The following is a 26257-nucleotide window of genomic DNA, read 5'->3' as shown; positions in this document are numbered from 1 at the left end:
GGGGGGCCTGGGCTGGTCTAGGGGGTCCAGGAGGGCTCTGGGATGGGGGACAATAGGACCGTGGGGAGCCCCAGCCTACGACTGACGGCCTCCAGAGCCAATTGGGAAGGGAGGGAACTTCCCATTGGCTGCCGTGACCTGGGGGGGCGGGCCCCACCGTGGGAATGAATGGAGGAGGGCGGGGTCTGGCCCCACAGCGCCCCCTACAGGCGGCGGGAAGGGTGTCAGTGTTAATTAACCCCCGGTAATTAACGAAGAAGAACAAGAAGGCGGGGGGATGGGGGCGGCTGCCCCTTTATTGTGGAAGGCCCGGGGGGGTCCCAGCCCCTCCGCCCACCTTGGTCTGGCAGTGGGGGGGGGCAGGGCTGCCCCACCCCCCTGTTGTGTGCCGAGGGGGGGGCTCTGCTGATGCTGCTGGGGGGCCCCCAGGGTGGGGTGGGGGGTCTCAGTCCCCCTTGGGGTGGGGGACGGAGGCCCCCCTGTAGTAGAGCAGCTGGGCCAGCAGGAGCCCGTTGCAGGCGGCCGAGGCGACGAAGGTCAGGGCCAGCAGCGCGTCCCCTGTCTCCTGCGGGGACAAAGTGGGGGGGTGTGGGGTGGCGGGATACAGTGAGGGGGGGGGGGCGGGGGTGCAGGGGGGGGGGCTTACCTGGAGGGATGTGAAGATGCGGGCCAGGGCCCCCCCCAGCAGGAGGGTGGTGGAGACCCCCGAGAGCTGCCCCGTGTGGCCCTGACGATAGTTGGTGGCCGCCTGCAGCAGCTGGGGGGGGGGGACAGGGTCGGGGGGGGACTCAGAAGTCCGGGACCCCCCCCCATGTCCCCAAGAGACCCAGGAGTCCCGGTCCCCAAACGCCCCAGGGACCCAAACACGCAGCCCCACCCTGCAAACCCACCCGCAGGGACCCCGGCGTGTGTCCCCCACTCCTCGCCAGACACAGCCCCCCCCCCGACGTACCCGGCTGAGGATGATGATGGGCAGATTTGCCGCCTGCAGGAGAGTGGCGAGGCCGGGGGGGGCATGGGGGGAGAGGAGAGCGCCCAGCAGCACCCCGTAACCCGCCACGAACAGCAACCCTGGGGGGGGACATGACACACGCGGCGGGGGGGCGGTCAGGGGACCCAGGTGTCCGGGTGCCCCCTCCCCCCCAAAAAGGACGCAGGCGTGTGGGTGCTGACCTCGCCCCGTGTGCCCCCCGAAGTGCTGGATGAGGAAGCCGATGGTCAGTGTCTGCAGGAGGAGAAAGAGCGCTTCCCCCCAGGCGCTGTGGGGCGGAGGGGGGGCGGTCAGGGGGGAGACCCAGGGGTCCGGCCCCCCACCCGCCAGCCAAGCCCCCCCCGGCCCCCCCACCTGAAGGGGAAGGCGCGGGCGCAGCCGTAGGCCACCGTCCCCCCCAGGGCCAGCAGCTCCAGCAGCACGGCCGGGACGCTCAGCCCGGCCCCGCTCCGGGCCCCCACCACCTTCAGCACCTGCGGCAGCTTCACTGGGGGGGGGGGGGGGGGCTGGGGGGGGCACCCCAAGCCCCCCCCCCCCCCCCCGGCCCTCCCCTCAAGCTCCCTCCCTGCCCCACAGCCACCCCTCTCTGCCCCATGGTCACTCCCAGACCCTTCCCCGACCCCCACGGACACCCCTAGACACCCCCTCCGCCCCACAGGTGCCCTCAAACTCTCCACGGAGCCCCCCCCCCGCCCCACAACCACCCCCTCCCCGTGGCCCCGAGACCCCCCCATGCCCCCCCAACCCCCCCAGCCCCCCGCCCCACCATAGAGACACCCCCAAACACCCAAAGAGCCCCCCGCTCCTTGCCCCCCCATAGCCCCCTCCCCACCACAGAGGTGCCCCCAGACCCCCCAGGCAGGGCCCCCCCATAGCCCCCCGCCCCCCCCCTCACCCATGACGGAGCCGGCGACGATGGCGTAACCGAGCGCTTTGCTGAGGAGGATTTTGAGGCACGGCACTGCGGGGGGGGGACGGACCGGGGAAGGAAATCAACGGGACCGGGGCGGGGGGGGGGGGTGTCCCGGGGAGCGCCCCCCCCCCGGTCAAATCCCGTTTCCGCCCAGGAACAAGATGGCGGCGCCCGTCCCTCCGCCCCCGGGCACTTCCGCCCGCCGGCAACATGGCGGCCGCCCTTGATGGCGGCGGTGCGGCCGCCCCCGCGCCCCGCCTCCCCCCGCCCGCCCCCGCACCCGCCCGCGCCCCGCACCGTGCAGCAGGTGCAGCCGCAGGAAGAGCTCGTCGAAGCAGCGCTCGGGTAGGAGAAGCGGGACGAGCCAGCCGCGCAGCGCCTCCATGGCCGGCCGCCGCTGCTCTTCCGGGTACGGCGGGCCGGGCGCATGCGCGGCCCGGCCCGGCGATTGGCCGCCCGGCCCGGCGATCGGCCGGCCCCCGGCCGCCATTGGCCCGTCCCCTTGTCCCCCGCGCTGCGCCTGCGCCGCCCCCGCCCCGGCGCGCCCATTGGCCGCCGCTCTCAGCGCCGCCCTTTCCCCCCGGGCGGCGGGAAGGCGCGGGGCGCCGCCCCCGCCCGCCGCGCCTGCGCAGTGTCGCCGCCGCCGCGCGCCCGCGGGAGGTCGTGCGGCGCCGCAAGATGGCGGCGGCGGCGGCTTCGCTGTCCCGCGGGGCCGTGGCCCTCTGCGTCCTCTTCTACCTGCGCCTGCAGCGCGGGCGGCGGCTGCGAGAGGCCGCCCGGCGGCTGCGAGCCGCCCGGCACCGCCGGGCGCGGGCCCGGGGCCGGCGCCGCTTCGCGGCCCTGTGGCTGGGCGGGCGGCTGGGCCCGGGCTCGGCGCCGGCGGGCCGGGAGCGGCGGCTGTGGAGCAAGGCGCGGAGCTCGGCCTTCTGGGAGACGGTGCGGGCCAAGGCCTTCAGCCGCGGGGAGTGGGCCGAGAACTTCCGCCTGGGCCCCGCCACCTTCGACTTCCTCTGCGGGCGGCTGCGGGCGGCCATCCAGCGCCGCGACACCACCATGCGGCGGGCGGTGCCGGCCGAGGTGCGGCTGGCCCTCACCCTCTGGCGCCTGGGGGCCTGCACCGAGTACCGGGCGGTGGAGCAGCAGTTCGGCGTCTCCCGCTCCACCGTCTGCAAGATCCTGCGGGACGTCTGCGAGGCGGTGGTGGCCATCCTGGCCCCCGCCTACGCCGCTCCCCCCGCCGCCGCCGCCGGCTTCGCCCTGCCGCAGCTGGCCGGCGTCCTGGCCCGCCTCCGCGTCCCCATCCGCGCCCCCCCCGAGGACGCCGCCAGCTACAGCGATGGGCGGGGCTGGCACGCCGTCGTGCTGCAGGCCGCCGTCGACGCCCGCGGCTGCTTCTGGGACATCGAGGTGAGCCGGCCCGGCCTGGGCCTGCGCGGCTCTGCTCTCTACCGCCGGGCGCAGCGGGGGGGGCTCTGCCCCGCGCCCCCCGCCCAGCTCGGGGGGGTGACCGTCCCCGCTTATCTGCTGGGCCGCCCCGGGGACCCCCTGCTCCCCTGGCTGCTGCGCCCCTTCGGCGGGGCCGAGGCCTCGCGGCGGCAGGGCCGGCGGCGCTTCAACGCCGGGGCGGCGGCGGCACGGGCAGCGGCTGCCGGGGCGCTGGGGCGGCTGCGGGGCCGCTGGCGCTGCCTGCAGAAGCGCAACGACACCGACCTGGCCTTCCTGCCCACGCTGCTGGCCGCCTGCTGCCTCCTGCACAACGTCTGCCAGGCCCGGGGGGACCCCTGCCCCCCGCGGTGGCTCGCCCCTCCCCCTGGGGAGCCCCTGGGGGTGGAGGGGGGCGAGGAGGAGGAGGAGGAGGAGGAGGGGTTGGGGGACGGGGAGGAGGGGGACGGGGATGGGGAGGAAGGGCAGGGCGGGGCGGCGGCCGCCGCCGCCCGACGCATCCGCGAGGCGCTGGCCGCTGCGCTGCAGGGCTGAGGGACCCGGGAGTGGGGACCCACGGCGGGGGGAGGGCGGGGGGGACAGACACGGGACATGGGACACCCCGGCACAGGGATGGGGGGGGGTGGGGGGTGCGTCCCTCCAGCCGTGGCAATAAAGTTGCGTTTGGAAAGAAACTTTGGAAATGCCGGATCTTGCCCCAAAATGGAGGGCATGTCGGGGGGTGGGGCTTCTGCCCCCCCCAGTGTGTTCCCTGCCCCAGGGAGGGGTTGGGGGGGGGTGTCTTGGGGGACCCCTACCCCATACCAGGGTCTCTTTCTCTCTCTCTCTTCCCTCACAAGAACCCATGATTTATTTTTTTTTTCCCAAAGTCGCTTTTATTCCAATAAATAAACGTTACAAAAGGGGGTGGGGGGAGGGGGCAGCCCCGGACGCCTGGGTTCCCTTGGGGGGGGGGCGGATGGGGGAGGGGCAATCCCACAGGACACCCGGGTTCCCCCATGGGGGGGGTGGGATTTGTCACCCCCAAAAAGTGACGTTTATTCAAAAGACCAAACAAAAAAAAAAACCACCAAAAAAAACAACCCCAAGAAAAAGAAAAGGGGTGGGGGAGGGGGATGGGCCCCCGGGGGTGGGTGGGGGAGGGGCGTGCGCCCCCCCACACCCCCCCTCAGATGAGGTCGGCGACGTTGAGCGGCATCTCCTCGATGGCCGTGTTGTAGAAGGTCTCGATGTCCCGCAGCGTCCGTTTGTCCTCCTCAGTCACCATGTTGATGGCTACGCCCTTGCGCCCGAACCGCCCGCCCCGCCCGATCCTGGAGGGGGGGAGGGGAGGGATCTGGTCATCCCTTCCCCTCCCCCACACCAGGGGGGTGCCGTGCCCCCCCCCCAGCCCCAAACCCCTGGGTCCCTCAGATGGGGGTGCCCCGTCCCCTCCTCCAAGATACTGAAGGGCCCCCCTGACACGTGGGTTGCCCCCAAACTCCCAAATTGCCCCCCCCCGACAACTGCCCCTCCCCCCCCAAACTTTTGGGTCCCCTTTGGACCCCCCCCTCACCGGTGGATGTAGTTCTCACGGTTGGTGGGCAGGTCGTAGTTGATGACGAGCGACACTTGCTGGACGTCAATCCCGCGCGCCTGGAGGGGGGGAGGGGTCAGGGGTGGGGGAGGGGCAGGGTCCGGGGTGGGGGAGGGGCGCCCTCCCCCCACCCGCCCCTCACCAGCAGGTCGGTGGTGATGAGGACGCGGCTGGAGCCGGAGCGGAATTCCCTCATGATGACGTCGCGTTCCTTCTGGTCCATGTCGCCGTGCTGGGGGGGAGGAGTGGGGCAGAGAGAGGGGCGTTGGGGGAGGAGGGGGATGACACCCACGTGTCTGGCCCCGCCCTGCCCCGCCCCACGCCCCCACCATGGCGGAGACGGTGAAGTCGCGGGCGTGCATCTTCTCCGTCAGCCAGTCCACCTTGCGGCGGGTGTTGATGAAGATGACGGCCTGCGTGATGGTCAGCGTCTCGTACAGGTCGCACAGCGTGTCCAGCTTCCACTCCTGGGGGGGGCAGACCCACGGACTGACCCACACTGCTCCACGAGCATGCCTCTGCCCCACAGCACCTCACAACTGCCCTACCCGCCCCACACGGCCACAAACTGCCCCACAGCTGCCCCCCCGCCCCATTCGGGGGCGGGGGGGGCAAAGGAGACACGTGTCCCCCCCGCTCAGGGACCGGCCCCACATCCCAGGGGTGGCCCATGGTTTCAGGGGGGTGTGGGATCGCTCTGGCATGGGATCACTGCGGGGGGGCCACAGGGCGCCCCACAAATCCATGGACCATGCTGGGTTGAGAGAACTGTCCCCCCGGGGTGTGTGTGTCCCCCGGCGTCCCCCCCCTCACCTCCCGCTCCACGTTGATGTAGAACTGGCGGATCCCCTCCAGCGTCAGCTCCTCCTTCTTTACCAGGATGCGGATCGGCTCCCGCATGAACTTCTTGGTCACCTCCAGCACGTCCAGCGGCATCGTGGCCGACAGCAGCACCACCTGGGGGGCGGGGGTCAGACCGGGGGGGGCGGAGGGGCACGGACCCCTGGAACCCCCCCCGAGGACCCACTGGGACCCCCAACAAACCCTCCTGGGACCCACGATGAACACTGGGATCCCCAACAAGTCTCTGGGTCCCCCCAACACCCCCTGGGACCCTCAATCCCCCCCCCCCGGGACCCCCAAAACGCTCCCCAGGACCCCCCAGACAGGCACCGCCACAGCAGCACCAAACTGGAGTGGGGCACTATAAAGGCGGGGGGGGGGGGGCTGACAGACCCCCCACATGCTAAGCGCTCCCCCAATATTGGGACCCAACCCCCACCCCCACCCCTGCCATAAACACCCCCTGATGCCCCCATAACCCCCCCAGCCTGTCTTGAGACCCCCCTCCCCCATAACCACCCCCCCCAAATCCTTCACGAGACTCCATAAACCTGCTCCAAACCCTCTGTGGGACCCCCAAATCCCCCCCTGCCCCAGCACACCAGAGCCCCCCCAAGCCAGCCCGTGGCTCAGCCTGGGGAGACGGGAGGGGGCCGGCCTGTGGGGGGGGGGAAGGGGAGCGTGGCCCCCTCCCACGAGGGGGGGCAGGGCCATGGGGCACCCGCCACCCCCCCCCCACCCCGGGCCCCCCGTGTCCCCCCCACCTGCGTGTTCCCGCTCAGCTTCTGGAAAATGTCGTAAATTTGGTCCTTGAAGCCCCGACTCAGCATCTCGTCAGCCTCGTCCAGCACGAACATCTTGATGAACTTGGGGGCTGGGGGGGGGAGGGGGGGGGTCAGGGGGTTTCCTGGAAGGGGCAGGGGGGTCCTGGATCCCCCCCCGGGGCCACCCTCAGCCCTGGCACCATGATCAGCCCCCGTGGGGTTGGTGGCACCGGCCAAGCAGGACGCAGGGCCGGGCCCCCCCCGCAGGGTCAGGTGACACGCACGAGGTCATCAGCGGGTGGCCGGGGGGGCACTGACCCCTCCCAGGGACACAAGGACCCCCCGTGGGGACACAGAGCCCCCCCGGGGACACTACAGTGTGGTGGTGGGGGAACGAGACATGATGGGGGGGGGGGGTCTGGTGTGGGGAGACACGTGAGGGTCCCTGTAGGGGGGACTCAGGGATGTGTGGGGCACTCGGGGCGGCAGGGGGGGAATTTGGGGTGCCATGGGGACACTAAGGAGGCATTTGGGGACACCAGGGGGGCACAAGGGGGACATTTTGGGGTCCCACGGGGCCATGCGGTGATGCTGGAGGGACACACGAGGCGGCTCCGGCAACATCCGGGGTCACTTGGGGACAATGGGGAGGCAGGAGGGCAGCAGGGGCTGTTTGGAGAGAGATTTGGGGACGTTTGGGGACATTTAGGGCCAAGTGGAGATGATTGAGGGGAGATTTGGGGACATTTTGGTCCAAGGGGAGATGACTGAGGGGAGGTTTAGGGACATTTGGGTCTGTTTGGGGCTGCTGGGGGACGTCTGGGGCCAAGGAGGGGACACTCGAGGGCCGTTTGGAGAGAGATTTGGGGCCACTTGGGGCAATTTGCGGGAGTCTGGGGCCGCTCGGGGAGGTTTTGGGGCCCGGGAGCTCACAGAGGTAGCGGCGGTTGAGCATGTCAAAGACGCGGCCCGGCGTGCCGACGATGATGTGCGGCGCTTCCAGCTGCAGCTTCTGCACCTCGGCACGAACGTTGGTGCCGCCGATGCAGGCGTGGCAGGAGGCCCCCATGTAATCGCCCAGTGCCATCACCACCTTCTGGATCTAGACGGCCCGTGACATCATTGCAGGGTGTGAGGTCATCAGCGGGAAACCTTCCCCCCGCTCCACGACCCTCCCACGAACCCACAAACACCCCCCAGATCCTACGGACACCCCACGAACTACCAGGGACTCCCCAGACATCACCCTATAGGTCCCTCAGAGACCCATAGATGCCCCAAAGACCCACCCAGATCCCCCCTGGGACCCCCCCGACACCCCAAAGCTGCCCCAGACACCCCAGAACCCCCTATAGATCTCCTACAGTTAATGCCAAGCTGCCCCAAGCACCCCAGAGACCCTATAGATGCCCCAGGGACTCACCCCGTGGCCCTGCAGCCACCCCAGCACACTCTATAGGCACCCCATAGATAACTCTAGCACCCTATAGATGCCCCGAAGATCCCTCAGAGACCCCCCCCTAGACACCCCCACAATCTAGATACCCCAAGGACCCTATAGATGCTTTAAGGACCCCCCAGGGCACCCTACAAACACACCCATAGGCCCTATAGGCACCCCAGAGCTCCTCTAGGACCTCACAGCCCCCCCATGGGTCCCCACAGCTGCCCCACAGCCTTCCTATAGACCCCCCTATATCTGCCCCACGGGCCCTCCCCACCGCAGCCCCTGTGCCCCAGGCATGAACCAGCAGCGGCCACTGGGTCGTACTGGGATGAACTGGGAGCGGCCACTCTGCCCCCACCGGATTCGGGACCGGCACCATGGGCGGCACCGCCCTGCCCAGGCGGCGGGGGCTGCTCCAGACTGGTCTATGCTCATCTGTAGTGCTTTCTACTGGTCTGCATTGGTTTCTACTGGTCTGTAGTGGTTTGTACTGGTCTGCATTGGTTTGTACTGGTCTGCAGGGGGATTACCTGCTGGGCGAGCTCCCGGGTGGGCGCCAGCACCAGGGCCTGGGTGGCTTTGAGATCGAGCTCAATCTGCTGCAGGATGGAGATGGCAAAGGTGGCGGTCTTCCCCGTCCCCGACTGCGCCTGTGCGATGACGTCGTAGCCTGGAGGGGGAGCAGGGGGGTCAGGGGGGTCCACGGCGGGTGTGTGGGGCGATATTAGGGGGCATATAGGTCAGGGACAAGGAGCTGGGGGGTGCATATGGGGCAACACAGGAAGCTGGGGGGTTGTGGGGCAGGGATGGGGGGCATATGGGGTGCTGGGGTGTGTTGTGGGGCTCACAGGCAGCTGGGGGGGGATACGTGGGTTGGGGGGGTTGTAGAGATGTCTAGGGCCATGGAGGAGCTGAGGGGCAGCTCTGGGGGGGTCCCAAAGGCTACAGGAGCACTTTGGGGGGCTATGGGGTGCTTAAGGATGTCCCCAGCACTGTGGGGCAGTCATATGGGTACCAGGGACTGCGGGACAACTACCAGGGAGCTATGGGGCACTTCTGGGGGTCTGCAGGGTTATCGGGCACTTACAGGGGTCCCGAAGACCACAGGGGATCTGTGGGGCAGGTATGGGGGTCCCGGGGAGCGCAGTAGGACCCTGGGGGGTTATGGAGCACTTATGGGGGGCCCTGGGGCAGATCCAAGACCCCACGGCCCCGTCTTGAGGCAAGATGGGGCAGAACCCTTGATGCAGGGCAGGATGGCAGAGCCTGGGGGTCCGTGTGTTAGTTATGGGTCAGAGCGGCTCAGTTCTGGGGCGGCCGTGGGGCGGCCGTACCCTTGATGCAGGGCAGGATGGCGCGCTGCTGGATGGCGGAGGGTTTCTCGAAGCCGTAGGCGTAGATCCCGCGCAGCAGCGCTTCCGAGAGGTTCATCTCGTCGAAGCTGTCGACCACCTCGTGCCAGTTGCTCTGTGGGGGCGGGGGGGTGTCACCCAGTGCTCCCAGTGACCACCCAGTGGCCCAGAACAGCCCCCGCCCTCCAGGATCTCCCAGTTGCTCCCAGTCCTGCCCAGCCACTGTCCCACCCCCCTGCCCTGAACAGCCCACTTCACCTCAGTTTGGCTCTAGCCCCTCCCAGTCCCACGCTAACCCCTCCAGTCCATCCCAGTTTGGCTCTAACTCCTCCCAGTTCCTCCTATTTTCCCACTAACCCCTCCCAGTTCATCCCAGTTTGCCTCTAAGCCCTCCCAGTTTCACTCTAAGCCCTCCCAGCCCGTCCCAGTTGGGCTCTAAGCCCTCCCAGTCCCTCTCAGTTTCCCTCTAAGCCCTCCCAGTCCCTCCCAGTTCGGCCCCAGCACCTCCCAGTTCCCCCCTCACCTCGATGACGCCATCCGGCTCCATCCCCTCGGGGCCGCTGTCGCGGGGGCTGCCGGGACAACACCTCGGTTGACTCCTGACCTCTGAGCCCCCCACCCCACTTCCGCCCGCCGCCGCCCCTCACCCGGAAGCCGAACCCGCCCCCCCCACCCCGTCCGCGCGCTCCTCCACGTGGTGACGCCGGAAGTCCCTCCCCCCCTCCTCCGCTCGCTCCTTCACCCCCCCCACCCGGCGCAACCAATGGGGGCGGCGGGCGGCGGGTGACGTCAGCGCCGCGTGCCCGGCCGGAGGGACAATGGGCGCGCGCGCGCGGCTGCGCCTCCCACGTGGTGGCGGGGGGGGGGGAAGGGGTGCACGGGAGGTAAAAACCGGGACCGGGGGAAGGGAGGGGGGGGGAACCGGGACCGGGGGAGGGCGGGGAGCTCCGGGGGGGGACGGGACACGGGACACGGACACGCCGGGGTGTGGGCCGCCGCCCGGGGGACCCCCGCCCTCCCCGCCTTCCCCGACCCCCCGCCGCTGCTCCCCCCGGTGTCGGTGTCCCCGTCCTCTCCCGGTGCCCGGTGCCCCCCCCCGGCCCGCTTCCCCCCCCCCCCCGCACCGGCTCTCCTGACTCGCTGACATCCTCGGCGGCCTCGGGGCCCCGCCCGCCCGCGCGCGCCCTTATAGCCGGCGCCCGGCCCCGCCCCCGCCGCGCGCCCATTGGGCGTCGCCCGGCGGCCACACCCCCACTCCCCCTCTCCCTCCCCCTCCCCCCCCCCGCTCTCCTCCCGCCGGCGCCAACGGAGCCGCGCCGCCATTGGCCGGGGAGGGGCCCAATGGGAGGGAACGAAGGAGAGGGGGGAAAGGGGCGGGGCCTGGCGGCGGAAAGGGCGGGGCGCGGCGGCACCACGTGGGCGGACGCGCGCGGCTGGGGGGGGCCCTTTGTGTGCGCCCCCACCCCCCCCCCCGGGTCCCCCAAATCCCCCCCCGGCCCTGATCCCTCCCACGTCCGCTCTGCGTCCCCACCCCACCCCAGACGCCCTCCCCAGGCCCCTAAAGTCCCCCCCGTGTCCCCCAAACCTCCCCCTCCCATCCCTGACCTCCCCCCAGCCCCCCAACCCGCATCCCCCTCCCCTCCCCAGGTCTGCTCTGTGCCCCCCCCATCCCCAAATGCCCCCCCAACCATCCCCCAACTGCCCCCCCCAACCATCTCCCGCCGCCCTTCCCCGTGCCCCCCCCCCCCAAATACCCCCATCACACCGTCTCCAAACGTCACCGTTTATTCCCGGCCCAGTGCCATCCGTACAAAACCCCCCCGGCCCGGCTGGGGGGGGGAGTGTGGAGGGGGGGGGAGTCGGGGGGTGTATGTGGGGGTTGTGCCCCCCCCCATGTGTGTGGTCCCCCCCCGCCCCCCCGCGCCCCCCCCTCAGAGGGACAGCTTGCAGTGACACAGCTCCTTGTACATCAGCCGCCGGAGCTGGGGCATGTCCTGCTGCGTGAAGCTGAACGGCCGCCCCAGCGCCAGGAACTTGCAGTACTGGGGGGGGGGCAATGGGGGTTGGTCACAAACAAGGCGGGGGTAGGTCTGCCCCAGCCCCCTCCCTGCTCCACACAGCTCTGGGGATGGCCAGCCAGCCCCAACTGCTCCCATGAGACCTTGTGACCCCCCCCCCATCCCTTAGTCTCCCCCGCAGGAGGTCCTGCCCCCCCCCGTGACCCCCTGTGGTCCTTGACGACCCCCCCAGGAAACCCCCCAAGCTCATGTCCTCCCTGTGTTCCCCAATATGCCCCCATGATCCCCCCCAGAGCTCCTGTGGCCCCCTGTTCCCCCCTAACGTCCCTGCGTCCCCTGCCATGTCCCCCCCCCCACCTCAGTGCCCCCCAACCGCCCCAAAAGGCCCCACTCGCCCCAGGGAGTCCCACACCCTGCCCCCTCGCCCCCCCCACCTGCAGCACGAAGGCCCCACAGTCGCTGTCGTTGTTCTGGCGGGCGACATTCTGGGGGGGGGGGGAGAAAAATGAGACCGCAGGAGGGGCCCAGGCATTGGGGGGGGACACCCGGACATCGGGGGGACCCGCCAGGGGTGGGGCAGGGGCTCACCATCTTGAAGGCCCCCCGCCAGCCCTCCCGGAAGTCAGGGCGCTCCTTCTTGTCGGCCTCGGCCTGCAGGTACCGGCAGATGTGCTGCCGCGGGGGCGGGGTCAGTGTGGGGCGGGGCCTGGGATAGGCCACACCTCCCCCGAGAGGCCACGCCCCTGGAGTGACCCAGGCCACACCCCCACCCCTTCCCCATGGCTGGTTCTTAGAGCTCCCATCAAAGCTTGCCCACAGGGGGAACAGGCCCCGCCCCCGGGGAACAGGCTCCGCCCCATAGCCCTAGGGAAGCTCCACCCCCAGCAGAGCCAAGCTCCACCCCCGGCCCAGGCCACACCACCATGCCCCACCCCTGCACGTAGCCCGGCTGCACCCCCAAGCGAGGGAAGCTCCGCCCCCAGCCAAGGCCCCGCCCCCAGGCTAAGCTCCACCCCCCACCCCCTCTATGCCCGGCTCCTCACCTTCTCCCTTGGCCCCGCCCCCTCTGTCCCAGGCCCCGCCCACACCAGCCCCTCCCACTCCTCCCCACCGGCATTCCCAGGGGCTGGCCCCGCCCCCCCCGCGGCCCCGCCCACCTTGGGGCAGCGGCGGTTAAGGGTGCGCTGGGAGTCGAAGTAGGTGATGCGGCGGCGGGCGACGTCGACAGCCACCAGGGACCAGTGCACCTCCAGGTGGATGGGGATCAGCAGCAGCTCCTTCCCGAAAATGTCCACCTGCGGGCGGGGTGTGGGGTGGGGTCAGCACAGGGCACGCCCCCCGCCCCACCCCCAGCTCCCTGAGAGGAGCTGCACAGCCCTGGTAGGGGGGCTGGCCCCGCCCACAGCAGTCTAGGCCATGCCCCCTCCTGATGCGCCCCGCCCCTCCCACGAGGAACGCAGCCCGGACCACGCCCCCAGCCGCACAGGCTCCGCCCACAAAGGATCACCTCCCCCTGCTGTCTCCAGCCATTCTGTAGCCCCACCCCTACCTCAGGCCCCCCCCCTTTATATCATTGGTCCCTGGGGCTCCACCCTCTCAGAAGGCAGTCCCCTCAGAAGCCACACCCCCTAGAAGCCACACCCCCTCCCCCTTTACCCTCCCCATCCCTCTGACCTGCCCAGCAGTGCCATGCCCCCCCGCGGCCCCACCCACCCCAAGGCCCCGCCCCCCGTTCTTGACCCCGCCCTGTTAAGCCCCGCCCCTCGGGGCCCCGCCCTCACATTCTTGGTCCAGCGCTGCACCCCCTCGTAGCCACGTGTCCGCAGTTTGTCGTAGAAGAAGCTGTTGAAGAAGTGAACCTGGGGGGGGGGAGGGGAGGCAGGGGTGGGTCCGAGACCCCCCCGCAAAACCCCATGGGGGGTGGGCGGGGCCACGTGACACCCCCCCCGCGGGGGGGTGGGGCTCTGTGACCCCTCCCACCTTATCGGGCACCGCGTCCATCACCAGGTCCCCGTACATGTTCATCACCTGGGAGGGGGGGGGACGGAGCAGAACGGGGGGTTGGGGGGGGCTCGGCCTCACCTGCCCCCCCCGCCCCCTCCCCTCCCCACCCCCCCACCCCCCCCACCTGGTCGTTGAGCCAGTTGGGGCCGTAGAGCGTCTGGAGGTCGTCCATGGTCAGGACGTGCCGCTTGTAGCTGACGCGGAAGCCCCGGAGCAGCGCGTTCCCGGGGAGCCGCTGGTACGACTGCATCAGCTGCTGCACCGAGCCCCGCCTGCGCGGCAGCCTCAGCGGGGGGGGCCCCAGCGCCCGGAAACCCCCCAAACCCCAACCCCCCCCCCCAAACCCTGAACCGCCCCCCCTGGGGTCCCGAATTCCCACCACCACCACCAACCCTGAGCCCCCCTCCTGCGGGGGACATGGGGGGGACCCAGGTGTTTGGTGCCCCCAACCCCCCGCCCAGGACCCCCCCAAACCCACCTGCACAAACTCGCAAGGGGGGGGGGGACACACCCAGGCATCCCCACCCCCACGTCCACTCATCAGCCCCATCCCCCCCCGGGCACCCAGACGTGCAGCCCAGCCCCTCCCCAAAATGCCCCCCCGGCCCCCCCTCCCCACCTTTGGGGGGTGCTGAATTCCTGCTGGAAAATGTCCTCCAGCTTCTCCACCACCTCGTCGGCGCTGACGGGTATGAGGCTGCCGTAGGCCTGCAGGAACTCGTCCAGGATGCCTGCCAGTGGGGGAGCGGGGGGGGTTCACTCTGTTCCCTACTGATGGCCATACCCCAATACACTCCCCACCCCCCCCGGCCCACCCTGCCCCAACTCACTCTGGACGCAGGTGACGTGCTCCTCACGCAAGGGGCTGGCTTGGGCCCCCCCCCGGGGAATGGGGGGGTCGGGCCGGGGGCCCCCCTCGGCCCCTCCCGCCACGCTGCAGACGTTACTGATGAGGATGGCGGCTTCGGCGCTGCTGGGGGGACTGGGGGGGGCCCCTGCCCCAAAACCGTTGGGGAGGGGTCCTGGGGGAGGGAGGGGGGGGTGGCACAAAGGGGTTCAGAGGGAGCCCCAAAATGGAGCCCCCCCCCAAAATCGGGGACCCTGCGTGCCCCAACCCCGGCAGGGCAGAACCGCCCTCCCCCTCCAAAAGGGTCCAGGGGGGCCCCGTGAACTTAACCCCACGCAACGGGCCATCCCCCCCCGCCGGGGATCTGGGGCCCCCTGGATGTGACACCTGCCCCAGGGAGACAGGACCCACCCCCAATGTGCCCCCCCCAAGAGGATTTGCCCCACCCCCCCCGCCCATGCAAGCTCATCCCCAGAGATACGGCTCCCCCCCACCCCGGGGTGACGTGGGGACCAGGATCCCCCCCCTCCCTGCCCCAAGCAATCCGCCCCCCATGCATTCAGGCTCCCCCCCCGTCCCCCCACTCACCTGCATCCCCGCTGAGCCCCGGGGGGGCCCCCAGGAGTCCCCCGAGCCCGGGGTCCCCCCCAAGCTCCATCTCCCCGAAGGGGGGGGCAGCAAGGGGGGGGGGCGGGAGGCGGGGAGGGGGCAGCACCTCAGGAGGGGGGGGCGGGGCCGGGGGGCCCCCCCGCTCCTCCTCATCGGGGGAGAGCGAGGGGGGGGGCCTGCGGCGGGGCCCCCCCCTCCGCCGGGCCCCCCGCTTCCAGGGGAAGGCCCAGGCCCCCCCCTTGGCGTAGAGCAGCATCCGCAGGGCCCGCAGCGCCCGCAGCCGGCGCCGGGGGGGGGCCCGCCGCCGGGGGGGGGCCAGGGCGGTGCCCCGGGGGGGGCCCCACTTCGGGGGGGCCCAGCGCCGACCCCCCCCGGGGCCCCCTTCCTCTTCCTCCTCCTCCTCCTCCTCATCCGAACCGGCCGCGGGGCCCCAGGGCGGGGGGGGGGGGCGGCGGGCGGCGGCGGGGGACGGGGACGGGGGCTGCGCCGGCCCCCCCCACGGGGGATCGCGGCGGGGGGGTCCCTCCCGCGGCCCCCCCGGCCCCCCCCCCCACAGCTGACGGGCCGCCAGCGCCTCCTTCATGGCTCCGAGCGCCTGGAGGGGGGGACGACAGGGCGGGGCCGGGGGGGCCCCGGCGCCCCGTTACCCCCCGGCACCCCCCCTCCCCCCGAATCCTCGCTACACCCCCCCAGGCGCCCCGTTCCGGCCTCCAGGTGCCCCCGCTGCCCCCCCCCGAGCCCCCCGAAGCCCCGTCGTCCCCCCCCAAGGCCCCGTTCCCCGGCCTCGGGCCCCCGTTATTCCCCCCCGAGCCCCCCTCCCGGTGCCGGCCTCCCCCTCGCAGCCCCCATCGAGGCCCCCCCGGTGCCGGGGAGGGGGTGGGGGGGTCCCGGGGGGGGGGGGTCGGGTCCCCGCTCACCCCCGGGAGCGCGGCGGCCTCTCTCGGGCTCCCTCCACCGCCGCCTCCCCACAGCCACCGGCGCCGCCCGATGGCGTCATCACCGGGCGCCGCGGCGGGGCGGGGACGGGGGCGGAGCCGCCGAGGGGACGCGCCTCCGTCCCGACGAGGCCCCGCCCCCCGCCGGAAGCTCCGCCCCGCGCCTGGCCGCCGCGCGGTCGCCGCGGAGACGGAAGCGCAGGGCCCCTCCCACCCCGGGATCGCGCGGGATCATGGGATACACCCCCCCTTCCCCGGCGCGGGGGAGCATGGGATACATCCCCCCCGAGGTGGCGCGGACCACGTGACAGCCGGTGCGGTCCGGGCTTTATTCGATGGCGGCGGGGGTGCCGCACGGCCGTCTGTCCGTCCTTCTCCCCCCCGGGACGTCAGGGTCCTTCGGGCCGGGCCGGGCCGACACCGGGGGGGGGCCCGGCCAGGGCGGTGAGGGCCTCCCCGCGGAAGACGAAGCAGCGGGGGCCGCCGCCGTCCCACCCGCCGAGGGTCTCCTCCTGCCCCCCCCGCGCCCCGTAGAAACGGCGGGCCGACTCGTTCCAGTCCAGCACCGACAGCCGCAGCCGGCGGCAGCCGGCCTCCACCCCCGCCTGCGGGGGGGCCCGCACGTCTGGGTGTCCCCCCACCTCCCCCGGAATGCTGGGGGCCCCCCCAACCTGGGGCCCCCCCAGGATGCTGGGGGTCCCCCCCCAAATAAGGGGTTCCCCCCCTTGGGACCCTCCTGGACCCCCCCAGAATGCCGGGTGTCCCCCCAAATGCCTGGGGTGTCCCGTCCCCCGCCTCGCCTCGGGTCCTTCATGGGCCCCTGGGTGTCCCCCCCGCAAACACTGGGGTCCCCCCCCAAATGCCTGGGGTCCTTGTCGTGTCCCCCCCCCCGACGCCTGGGGAGATTTTTACCTCCGCAATTTTACTCAGCAGCCGGGACCCGATGCCTTTCCCTTTGGGGACACACACACACACCATAAATCGGGGTGTCCCCACCCCAGGGGGAGGGGGGGGTCACCCGGACGCCAGGGTCCCTACCGCGGTGGGGGGGGGCGACGTACAGGTCCTCCAGGTAGAGGCTGGGCCCCCAGCGGGTGCTGTGCGTGACGAAGAAGAGGCCGTACCCCAGCAGGACCCCCCCTGAGCCGGGCGTCAGGGGGGGCCGGGGGGGTTATGGGGTGCCTGGGAGGGCACTGGAGGGATCCAGAGGGGATTTGGGGGGGGGTCTTTGGGGTCTCAGGAGGGGTCTGGGAGGGATTTGGGGGGGGGCAGGGGGGATTTGGGTGGTATCAGGGTTTGGGGGGGGGGTTGGGGGGTCTTGGGATCCCAGGAAGGATCTGGGAAGGATTTAGGGGGGCCATGGGGGTGTATTGGGGTCCCAGTGAGGATTTGGGGGGGGGGTCCTGGGGGTATCTGGTGGTCCAGGAGGGCTTGGGGAGCCCTGGGGGAATTTGGGGGGGGGTGTCTTGAGGGGTTTGGCGTCCCAAGGAGGTCGGGGGGGGGGGTTGGGGGGGATTTGGGGGTTCTAGGAGTCTGAGGGGTGTCTGGGAGGGATTTGGGGGTCTTGGGGAGGTCTCAGAATCCCAGAGGTGATTTGGGGGGTCTCGGGGGGGGCTCAGAGTAGGATTTGGGGAGGTGTTGGGGTCAGGGGGGGTCCCCCCGATCTCTCACCGGGACCTTCAGCCACCAGACACCGGTACAGCGGGGTCCCCGAGAAGCCGCCGGCCACGAGCTCTGGGGGTCACGGGGGGGGGTGTCTCCCAGGGGTCAGTGGGGTCACAGGGAGGGGGCAAAGGTCATGGGGGGGGACAGAGGTCACGCTCACCCGGCACCCCGATGGCCACTTGCTCCGGCATCTCCTCGAACTCGGCCAGAGCCTGGGGGGGCGAGGGGGGGTTGGGCTGTGCCAGACCCAAACTCCCTGGGTGTCCCCTTGGGGGGGGGGGGGTGTCTCCCCTGGCCCCCCCCCCCGTACCCGGATCATCCCCAGGAGCTGGGGGCAGTCGGAGGCAGCACAGGGACGGATCCGGTATTCCATGGCCCCCCCACGCACCGATGCCATGTCTCCCCCCCTTCGCCTCTGCTGGGCAAAGGTCTCTCTTCCCAGCGTGCACCGGGATGGGGGACCCAGGCGCCTGCCCCCCCCCTTGTCCCCCCCCAGAGGGGACCCAGGTGTCCAGATGCCCCCCCTGACACATAATACAAGTTTTGTTGAATCTTTTCCCTTTTATTGACACGTTTTGAGGCCCACGGCCGCCGGGGACTCTCTGTTTCGGGGGGACGACGATGATCCCGGGCATCCGGGGGGGGTCTCAGGGGAAGGGGTGCGGGGGGGGCCGGTGCAGGGCGGCGTCCAGGCCGGTGCCGAGGGCGCAGCCGCCTGTCAGCACCAGGAAAGCCCAAAGGAAAAGCCTGTCCACGGCCAGCGCCACGACGTGCCACTCCTCCTGCAGCTGTGGGTGGCCCCCGTGCAAACGCTCGTGCGAGGGCTCGCACGAGGATTGTGGGGGGTTGGGGGGGGGAGCCGGGACGGGGGTCGTAGGAGGCTGCCGGGGCTCAAACGGGGGCCGGGGGCTCGTGTGGGGCCGTCGGGGCTCGCACGAGGGTCGCGGGGCTCGCACGAGGGCTGCGCAAAAGCTTGCGCGGGGACCGCGGGGTTTGCACGGGGACCGTGGGGCCGGCACGAGGCTCACGTAGGGGTCACGCGGGGACTGTGCGGCTGGCACGGGGCTTGCACGAGGCTTGCACGGGGACCACGGGGCTTGCACGGGGCTTGCACGGGGGTCACATGGGGACCGTTGGGTTGGCACAAGGCTTGCACGGGGACCCTGGGGGTGGCACGGGGGCTGTTGGGTTTGCACGGGGGGTTGCACGGGGCCCACGGGGGTGGCAGGAGGCTGGCCCAGCACCCCAGCACGGGGGGGTTGGGGGGGGGGGTCTCACCTCCTGGTGCTGCTGCTGCTCCCGCAGGTGCCGGGCGATGAAGCCGACGGCGGCCGCCGCCGCTCGCAGCTCAGGGGGCGGGGGGGGGCCCGGCAGGAGCAGGGGGGGCACGGGGGGGGCACCGGGCAGCGGCCGCCGCAGGAAATACTCGTCCCCGGCGCGGGGGGGTGCCCCCGGGGGGCGGGGGGGTCCGGGGGGGACTCGGCCGGGGGGCACCGCAGCCCCAGGAGGGGGGGCAGGCGCTGCAGGAGGAGCTGGGGGGGGAGCGGGGGGGTGAGGGGGGGCAGGTGCCCCCCCCCACCCCTGGTGGACCCAGGGGTCGGGGGGGGACCCCCAGACGTCTTGGGGGGCACCCCGGGGTCCAGGCAGCCGTCACGGGGAGCCGTGGGTCTGGGTGTGGGGTGATGGTGTGTGGGGGGGGTCCCACTCACCCTGCGGGCCCAGGGGGGCATGGTGTGGGTGGCGGGGGAGCGGTGGTGCAGGTTGAGGACGCCGACGCTGAGGATGACGCAGAGCGTGAGCAGCACGAGGGTCCCGGTCAGGTAGCGCCCGATGAGCGGCACGGCCAGCGAGGTGGCCGGCACCTTGTCCGCCAGCAGCAGCAGGAACACCGTCAGCGTCAGCAGCGCGAACAGCGACAGCGTCATCTTCTCACCTGTGCCGGCAGCCCAGCCTCCTCGTGCGAGGGCCCGCCTCGTGCGAGAGCCACGGGTATCCCCGTGCAAAGCCCTGGAACGTCCCCTGCTGCGAGCACCCCCCCCCGGACGAGCCCCGCACCAACGGGGGTGCCCCTAACGCACCCCTCGTGCAACACACCCGTGCGAAACCCTCGTGCAAACGCCCCAGCCGACCCCATGCAACTCCCTGTGCAAATCCCTCGTGCAACCTCCCTGTGCAAACACCCCAGGTATCCCCACGCGACCCTCCCCGTGCAGAATCGTTGTGGAAATGTCACAGGTATCCCTGTGCAAAGCCCTTGTGCAAATGCCCACGGACCAGCCCCGTGCAACCCCTCGGTGCAAATCCCTTGTGTAAAGCCCGTGTAAACCCCCGTGCAAAAGCCCCAGCTAACCCTGTGCACCCCTCTGTGCGAATCCCTTGTGCAAACGCCACAGGTGTCCCCGTGCAAATGCCCCGCGCAAGCCCCACCTCCCCCCTGCGAACACCGATTCCCCGTGCGCCGCACCAGCGTCGGGGGGCAGGTAGAAGACGACGACGGCCAGCAGCGTGATGAGCACGCAGGGCACGAGGACGTTCACGATGTAGAAGAGTGGCTTCCGGCGGATCACCAGGTAGAAGGTGACGTCCTCGTGCGAGGGGCCGGCGTGGTGGCGGCCGGAGCGGTGGCACAGCTCCCACTGACCGTTCTCTGCGCGGCACCGCCTTGCACGAGGACTCGTGCCGAGCGCCCCGTGCAAAGCCCTGTGTGACCCCCCGTCCTCGTGCAAAGACCCCGTGTGACCCTCCGCCCTCGTGCGAAGACCCCGTGTGACCCCCCGCCCTTGTGCAAAGACCCCGTGTGACCCCCCGCCCTCGTGCAAAGACCCCGCGCACCCCCTCGTCCTCGTGCGAGGACCCCCCCGTGCTCACCCTGGAAGTCGGCGGGCAGCGCGGCCTGGGCCCCCCCGCCCGGGGTGTCCCCCCCCGCCAGGCGCAGCCCCAGCTCCTCGGGGCCGTAGGAGCCTGAGCGGAAGACGAGGGAGCAGTTCTGCCAGTCGAAGGGGAAATGCGAGACCTGGGGGGGGGGAGGGGGGGTGTCACTGGCACCCCAAAACCCCCCAGGCCCCCCCCAGCCCCCCCAAAACTCCCCAGCCCCCCCCCAGCTCCCCCAAAGCCCCCCTGCTCCCCCACTCCCCCTGCAGACCCCAGATCCTCCCAGACTCCCTCAGCCCCCCCCAGCCCCGTAGGCCCCCCCCGGCCCCCCCCGGCCCCCCTCACCCGGATGGGGCAGCGGCTGCGGTACAGCGCCGGGGGCCGCCAGCGCACGGAGCCGTCGGGGGTGATGACGGCCCGGACCCCCAGGGACACCCCGAACTCCCCGTCGTTGCTGGGGGGGGGGGACGAGGACACGGACGCGAGGCCTCGGCACCCCCAAAGCCCCCCCTGTACCCCCCAACCCCCCCAGTACCCCCTGAGACCCCCGACCCCTCCCCGACCCCCCAGAACCTTCTTCTCCTGCCCCGATCCACCCCTCAATCCCCCCCAGGTGCCCCCCCTCCAAGCTCCCACCCCCCCCGAATCCCCCCAGACTCCCTCAAACCTTCCCCCTCCCCAGATTCCCCCCTCCAGACCCCCCCTCCTGCCCCCAAGCCCCAGGACCCTCCAGGGACACCCCCCCCCCAACATTGGATCTCCCCCAAAGCCCCCCCCCCCGGACCCTCCCCACTCCCCCCAGCCGCCCCCCAAGGCTGCAGGACCCTGCAGGGACCCCCCCCCCCGATCTCCCCAAAGCCCCCCCTCCCCCCAGGACCCTCCCCACTGCCCCCCCGAGGCTCCAGAACCCCCCAGGGACCCCCAGCCCCCCCGGCCCCCCCCCGCTGACTTGTTCTCCAGCCCCACGTCGGGCAGCCAGAGGTGCTCGGCCGGCACCCGCAGCACCCCCACCCCCCCGTGAGCGCGGGGGTCCCACTGCAGCCGGGGGTCCCGCCAGCTCTGGGAAGGGGGGGGGAAGGGAGGTGAGTGGGGACCCCCCCGGGTCCTTCCCAGCACCCCCCAATGCCCCTGCCCACCCCTAGAGCCCCCCAACCCCCTTGGGGACTCCATGACCCCCCCCCGCCCCCCGGGACCCCCCCGGGACCCCCTTGTGAACCACAAGACCCCCCTCACGACCCCCCCAGCCCCCTCCATACCCTCCCCCAGCCCCTCCCTGGGACCCCTAAGCCCCCCCGGCCCCCCCCCTCCTGGGACCCCCCCCCCCGTACCAGGTCGAGGTAGACCTTGGTGGTCAGCTCCTCGTGCTTCTCATCCTGGGGGGGGCACAGAGGGGACATGGGGGACCCCTCACACGGGGACCCCCCCCCCGTACCTCCTCACGTCCCCTTGGGACCCCCAGCCCCGCCGGGACCCCCCAGGACCCCCCTGTTACCCCGCCGGGACCCCCATAAGACCCCCCCCGCACCCCCCATGTCCCACCACAGGACCCCCCCCCCGCAACCCCAGCACCCTCGTGCCCCCCTCCCCGTGCCCCGTAGCCCCCCCCGGACCCCTCCCAGCATTCCCCCCCCCAACCCCACCTCGGGTGTCCCTGATGAGCCCCCCCAGCCCCCCCCAGGACGTCTCCATCCACCGTGCCCCCCCCCCCGGTGCCCCCCCCCGCCATGGGACGCCCCCCGGGTGCCCCCCCCGGTTCCCCCCCATGGCGCCCACCCCCCCCATGCCCTTCCCGGGGACCCCCCCCCGTGAGACCCCCGCCCCCCCGGTGCCCCCCCCCGTACCAGGCTGACGAGCTGGGCCAGCTCCAGCCCCACCCGCACCAGGACGCGGCCGCCGGGTCCCGGCGCCGCCGGTCGCACCCCGGGCCGGTACCGGGCGAGCAGCCCCCGCAGCAGCCGCTCATCGGGGGGGGGGGGCGCCGGGGGGGGCGGCCCCGCCGCCGCTGTGGTCAGCGCCCACCGTCACCCACCGGCGACGGCGCCCAAAAACGCGGGGGGGGGTCCCGGAACACCCAGGAGATCGGGGGGGGGGACCGGGATCACCCGGGGGGGGGTCCCGGGGGTCTGGGGGGGGGGGAGTCCGGGTGCGGGGGTGTCACACGCTGGGGGGGGGCCGGGGATGGGGGGGGTGTCACCCGTGGGGGGTTCTGGGGGGAGGGTCCGAGGGGGGGGTCACCCGGGGAGGGGGGGGTGTCCCCCCGGGGGTCCCGGCCGTACCGAGGGCGATGTGGAGGGCGCAGAGGAGGAGGAGGGCGGCGGGGGGGGCTCCGTGGGGCGCCATTGCCGGGAGTCCCGGCCCGGGTGGGGGGGGTGGGGGGGGGGGGACGACAACAGCTGGGGGGGGGAGGGGCGCCGCCACCTGCTCCGGATGTGGGGGAGGGGCGGGGCTGGGACACCCCCCCTCCCCAATATAGAGTCTCTTGGCACCGCCCACCCCCCTCCGCCTCCGGTTACACCCCCGAACTGCCCCATCACCCCCCCCAGCCCCAAAACTGCCCCCCCGGGCCCACAACTGCCCCCCCAGCCCCAAAACCGCCCCCCCGGCCCATAACTGCCCCCCCCGAACCCCCAAAACTGCCCCCGCCAGCCCCACAACTGCCCCCCGAACCCCCATAACTGCCCCCCCGAACCCCCAAAACTGCCCCCCCCCGCCGACACCGCTCTGGTACAAACGGGTGGTTTATTGAGGGGGCGGGGCCCGGCCCGCGGGGGCGGGGCTACGGCCGCGAGGGGGGGGACGACTGTCAATCATGCGGGGACGTGGGGCGTGGCCCGCGAGAGGGGGCGGGGCCTTATTGCTCTCGGTGCGCGCGGAGGAGGGGGCGGGGCTCGCACAGTGTCGGGGTCGTAGAAAAGGCCGCGGGAGGGGCGGGGCCAGCCGAGGGGGCGGGGCCGACCGAGGGGTGGGGGCGGGGGCTGGGGGGGGTCGTGAGGCGCATGGGGGGGGCTCGTGCCCCCACGTGCCTGGTGGGGGGAGGGGGGCCCCCCCCGGGGTGTCAGTGCAGGGGGGGCCGAGAGGGGCACGGAGGTCACAGGTCGGAGGTCACATGTCAGGGCCAGAGGTCACAGGTCGGGGTCGTTGGGGGGGGTGTCTCCCCCCCCCAAAGCTACGTGGCTTCGGGGGGGGCCCCCGGCGGCTCCTCCACCTCGTGCAGGGACGGCTCCCGGTACAGCGCCACTGGGGGGGGGGGGGGGGGTGTCGCGTGAGACCCTCGTGCGAGGAGACCCCCCGTCATGCAAGGAGAGCCCCCCTCGTGCAAGGAGACGCCCCCCCTCGTGTGAGGGGACCCCCCCTCACACGAGGAGACCCCCCTCACGCCAGGGGCCCCCCCATCCACGGCAGCCCTCGTGCAAGGCCCCCCCCCCCCCGCCGTGCGAGGGACCCCCGGCAGCGCCAGGCGTCCCGTCCCGCTGCGTCGGACCCCCCCCCTCACCCCGGGACCCCCCCAGCCCCCCTCACCCTCCAGCAGCTGGGGCAGGAAGTGCGCGGCGGCCTTGTCCTTGCGGACGCGGTGGCCGGCCATGGGGCGGCCGTGGCGGTCCAGGCCCAGGTACCAGGCGCGGCCGGAGCGGCGCTGGCGGTACAGGGCGGAGGCGTAGAGCACGTGGTAGTTCTCGAAGACGCACTCCTTGAACCGGCACTCCGCCGTGAAGTGCACCTGGGGGGGCACGCGCGGACGACCACCCTCGTGGCGGTGGCGGGGGGAGGCGTGAGGACACACAGGGGGTCCCCGCGGGATGGGGGCGGTTGGCTGCGGGGCTCGGGCGCCGGCGGCGTTGGGGGGGTCTGGGGGTCCCGGGGGGGGGCTGTGGGTGTCTGGGCAGTCTGGGGGTCCCGGGGGGGTTCTGGGGGTCCCGGGGGGGGTCTGTGCGTCCCAGGGGGGTCTGGGGGTCCCGGGGGGGGTTCTGGGGGTCCCTGGGGGGGGTCTGTGCGTCCCGGGGGGGTGTCTAGGGGTCCCTGGGGGTGTCTGTGTGTCCCAGGGGGGGTCTGTGGGGGGTCTGTGGATCCCTGGGGAGGTCTGTGCGTCCCAGGGGGGGTCTGTGCGTCCCGGGGGGGGGTCTGTGGGTCCCTGGGGGGGTGTGGGGGGGTCTGGGGTTCCCTGGGGGGGTCTGTGCGTCCCTGGGGGGGAGTGGGGGTCCCTAGGGGTTCCTGGGGGGGTCTGTGCATCCCAGGGGGAGTCTGTGGGGGGTCTGTGGATCCCTGGGGGGGTCTGTGGGTCCCAGGGGGGGTCCCTGGGGGGGTCTGTGGGTCCCGGGGGGGTTCCGTGTGTCGGGCACTCACGGAGGCGTAGACGAGGCCGGCGCCGTTCATGGCCACGTAGCGCCCGGCCCGGGCCCCCTGGATGGCGACGACCCGCAGCCCCACCGGGATCAGGTTGAACAGTGCTGGGGGGGCGGGTGGGAAGGGGGGGGGGCTGACACGCCCGGACACCGGGGTCCGCCCGGCCCCCCAGCGCCCTCCCGGTGTCCCCCAGCCTCCCTCGCTGTCTTCACAGTGCCTCCCAGTAACCCCAAGGCTCAACCTCTCCCCTCCCAGTGCCCCCCAGTGCCCCCCAGTACCCTGCAGAGCTTCCCAGTGCCCCACCAGCATCCCCCACTGCCTTCACAGTGCCTCCCAGTGCCCCCCAGTGCTGGCCCACTCCCTTCCCAATGCCCCCCGGTACCTTCCCCAGCACCCCGCAGAGCTTCCCAGTGCCCCCCAGCGCCCTCCCAGTGCCCCCCCAGCATCCCTCGCTGCCTTCACAGTGCCTCCCAGTACCCCCCAGTGCTCGCCCAGTGCCCCCCAGCACCTCCCTAGTGCTCCCCAGTGGCCCCAGCACCCCCCCCAGCACCCTCCCAGTAACACCCTGGAAACCCCCAAGACCCCTCCCTGCAGCCCCCCACCCGCCTTGCCTCCCCTTCCCCCGCCCCCCTCCACCCCGCCCCTCCGACCCCACCCCCTCAGGCCCCGCCCCCGCTCACTGCCGGGCCCCGCCTCCTCCCACGTGCCGTCCAGCCGCCCGTCGGGCCCCATGTGCAGATAGTGCCCGTGGCCGCAGCGAAGCTTCGCCACCGCCCCCCGCAGCTGCGGCTCTGGGGGGGGGGAGAAGGAGGGGTGGGTCAGGGACCCCCCACCCCGCTCCCCATCCCCCCGCGGCGCCCCCCATCCCCCCCCGGCATCCCCCCCTTCTCCCCTCCCCAGCCCCCCGGGATGGGCCCCCGCATCCCCCCTCCCTCCCCCCCAGGACGCCCCCCAACCCCCCCAGGACACCCCCCGGACCCCTTCCTCCCCCCCCCCCGGACCCCCCCCTCACCGGGGGGCTTCTCCCGGGGGCGCCGGCGCCGGCCGCAGCCCCGGACTTTGGCGACGAGGCCGCGGAGCTGCTGTTGGCAGAGGGAGGGGGGGCCGGGGCCGCCGGGGGGGCGGGGGGGGCCGGGGGGGCGGGCGGGGGGCACTTCGCGCCCGCCCCGCCGCTGCCGGATCAGGGAACTGGCCAGGGCCGCCATGGCCGGGGGCGGGGGGGGTCACACGGGGGGGGCGAGGGGGGTCTCGCGCGAGGGTCGCACTGGGCGGGGGGGTGGGGGGGCGTCACGCGCGGCAGCCGGGGGTCTCTTTCCCCCCCTCCCACGACGCCCCCCCCCCGCGCAGCTCCGGGGCCCCCCCGCGCCCCCCCCCGGGGCCGATGGCAGGAGGATGAGGGTGGGGGTGGGGGTGCCCGGACCCCCGGGTCTCGCGGGGTGGGGGTGGGGGTGCCCGGCAGGAGGGGGGTGGGTGGTTCCCGGCCGCCTGGGTCCCGCCGAGTGGGGGGGGCGCGGGGGGGGGAGGAAGGAGAGAGCGCGGGCGGCCCCACGCGCACGCGCGGGAGCGGCGCAGGCGCGCGCTCGCCGGGGGGGGACGACACACACACGCCCGAGGCTCCGCCCCCACTGCCCCCTCCCG

General features: G+C 72.7%; 6 protein-coding genes across 9 annotated transcripts; all 6 read right to left on the bottom strand.

The window, feature by feature from the left end:
• Positions 1 to 110: 110 nt before the first annotated feature.
• Positions 111 to 2453, bottom strand: MPDU1 (mannose-P-dolichol utilization defect 1). Its single transcript, XM_075042237.1, has 7 exons — positions 2202 to 2453; positions 1887 to 1952; positions 1346 to 1478; positions 1174 to 1259; positions 953 to 1071; positions 647 to 757; positions 111 to 565 (listed from the first exon to the last, which is right to left on the bottom strand). Exons 1-7 carry the CDS (start codon positions 2392 to 2394, stop codon positions 446 to 448), a joined length of 828 nt encoding a protein of 275 aa, XP_074898338.1. The 5' UTR covers positions 2395 to 2453; the 3' UTR covers positions 111 to 445.
• A 1885-nt stretch (positions 2454 to 4338) lies between these two features.
• Positions 4339 to 10548, bottom strand: EIF4A1 (eukaryotic translation initiation factor 4A1). Its single transcript, XM_075042231.1, has 11 exons — positions 10454 to 10548; positions 9853 to 9901; positions 9312 to 9444; positions 8508 to 8647; positions 7464 to 7632; positions 6531 to 6640; positions 5737 to 5880; positions 5253 to 5390; positions 5066 to 5155; positions 4903 to 4982; positions 4339 to 4660 (listed from the first exon to the last, which is right to left on the bottom strand). The coding sequence occupies exons 1-11, from the start codon at positions 10474 to 10476 to the stop codon at positions 4516 to 4518; spliced, it is 1221 nt and encodes a 406-aa protein (XP_074898332.1). The 5' UTR covers positions 10477 to 10548; the 3' UTR covers positions 4339 to 4515.
• Positions 10549 to 11098: 550 nt separating this feature from the next.
• SENP3 (SUMO specific peptidase 3) lies at positions 11099 to 15870 on the bottom strand. The gene is made up of 11 exons (XM_075041984.1): positions 15725 to 15870; positions 14787 to 15402; positions 14182 to 14373; positions 13971 to 14082; positions 13476 to 13623; positions 13328 to 13375; positions 13129 to 13206; positions 12505 to 12642; positions 11936 to 12019; positions 11782 to 11832; positions 11099 to 11371 (listed from the first exon to the last, which is right to left on the bottom strand). The coding sequence occupies exons 2-11, from the start codon at positions 15388 to 15390 to the stop codon at positions 11261 to 11263; spliced, it is 1566 nt and encodes a 521-aa protein (XP_074898085.1). The 5' UTR covers positions 15391 to 15402; positions 15725 to 15870; the 3' UTR covers positions 11099 to 11260.
• On the bottom strand, positions 15870 to 17780 carry LOC142037676 (thialysine N-epsilon-acetyltransferase-like). Its single transcript, XM_075042157.1, has 5 exons — positions 17718 to 17780; positions 17568 to 17619; positions 16781 to 16882; positions 16655 to 16695; positions 15870 to 16347 (listed from the first exon to the last, which is right to left on the bottom strand). The coding sequence occupies exons 1-5, from the start codon at positions 17778 to 17780 to the stop codon at positions 16132 to 16134; spliced, it is 474 nt and encodes a 157-aa protein (XP_074898258.1). The 3' UTR covers positions 15870 to 16131.
• A 168-nt stretch (positions 17781 to 17948) lies between these two features.
• On the bottom strand, positions 17949 to 22824 carry CHRNB1 (cholinergic receptor nicotinic beta 1 subunit). Of its 4 annotated transcripts, XM_075042226.1 has the most exons (10): positions 22555 to 22656; positions 22120 to 22280; positions 21607 to 21651; positions 21228 to 21337; positions 20624 to 20732; positions 20276 to 20420; positions 19872 to 20054; positions 19117 to 19340; positions 18686 to 18939; positions 17949 to 18195 (listed from the first exon to the last, which is right to left on the bottom strand). In XM_075042226.1, exons 1-10 carry the CDS (start codon positions 22616 to 22618, stop codon positions 18126 to 18128), a joined length of 1365 nt encoding a protein of 454 aa, XP_074898327.1. In that variant the 5' UTR covers positions 22619 to 22656; the 3' UTR covers positions 17949 to 18125. The 4 variants fall into 4 exon arrangements, with proteins under 4 accessions (XP_074898327.1, XP_074898326.1, XP_074898328.1 ...); XM_075042225.1 differs by lacking the exon at positions 22120 to 22280 and having other exon boundaries at positions 22555 to 22824; XM_075042227.1 differs by lacking the exon at positions 21607 to 21651 and having other exon boundaries at positions 22555 to 22657.
• A 156-nt stretch (positions 22825 to 22980) lies between these two features.
• LOC142037727 (fibroblast growth factor 11-like) lies at positions 22981 to 26021 on the bottom strand. Its single transcript, XM_075042229.1, has 5 exons — positions 25632 to 26021; positions 25300 to 25410; positions 24620 to 24723; positions 23798 to 23996; positions 22981 to 23515 (listed from the first exon to the last, which is right to left on the bottom strand). Exons 1-5 carry the CDS (start codon positions 25822 to 25824, stop codon positions 23445 to 23447), a joined length of 678 nt encoding a protein of 225 aa, XP_074898330.1. The 5' UTR covers positions 25825 to 26021; the 3' UTR covers positions 22981 to 23444.
• Between the last annotated feature and the right edge of the window lie 236 nt (positions 26022 to 26257).

Source organism: Buteo buteo, chromosome 12 (assembly GCF_964188355.1).
Source record: "Buteo buteo chromosome 12, bButBut1.hap1.1, whole genome shotgun sequence".
Taxonomy (NCBI): domain Eukaryota; kingdom Metazoa; phylum Chordata; class Aves; order Accipitriformes; family Accipitridae; genus Buteo; species Buteo buteo.
This window is presented reverse-complemented; position numbering and strand designations above follow the sequence as displayed.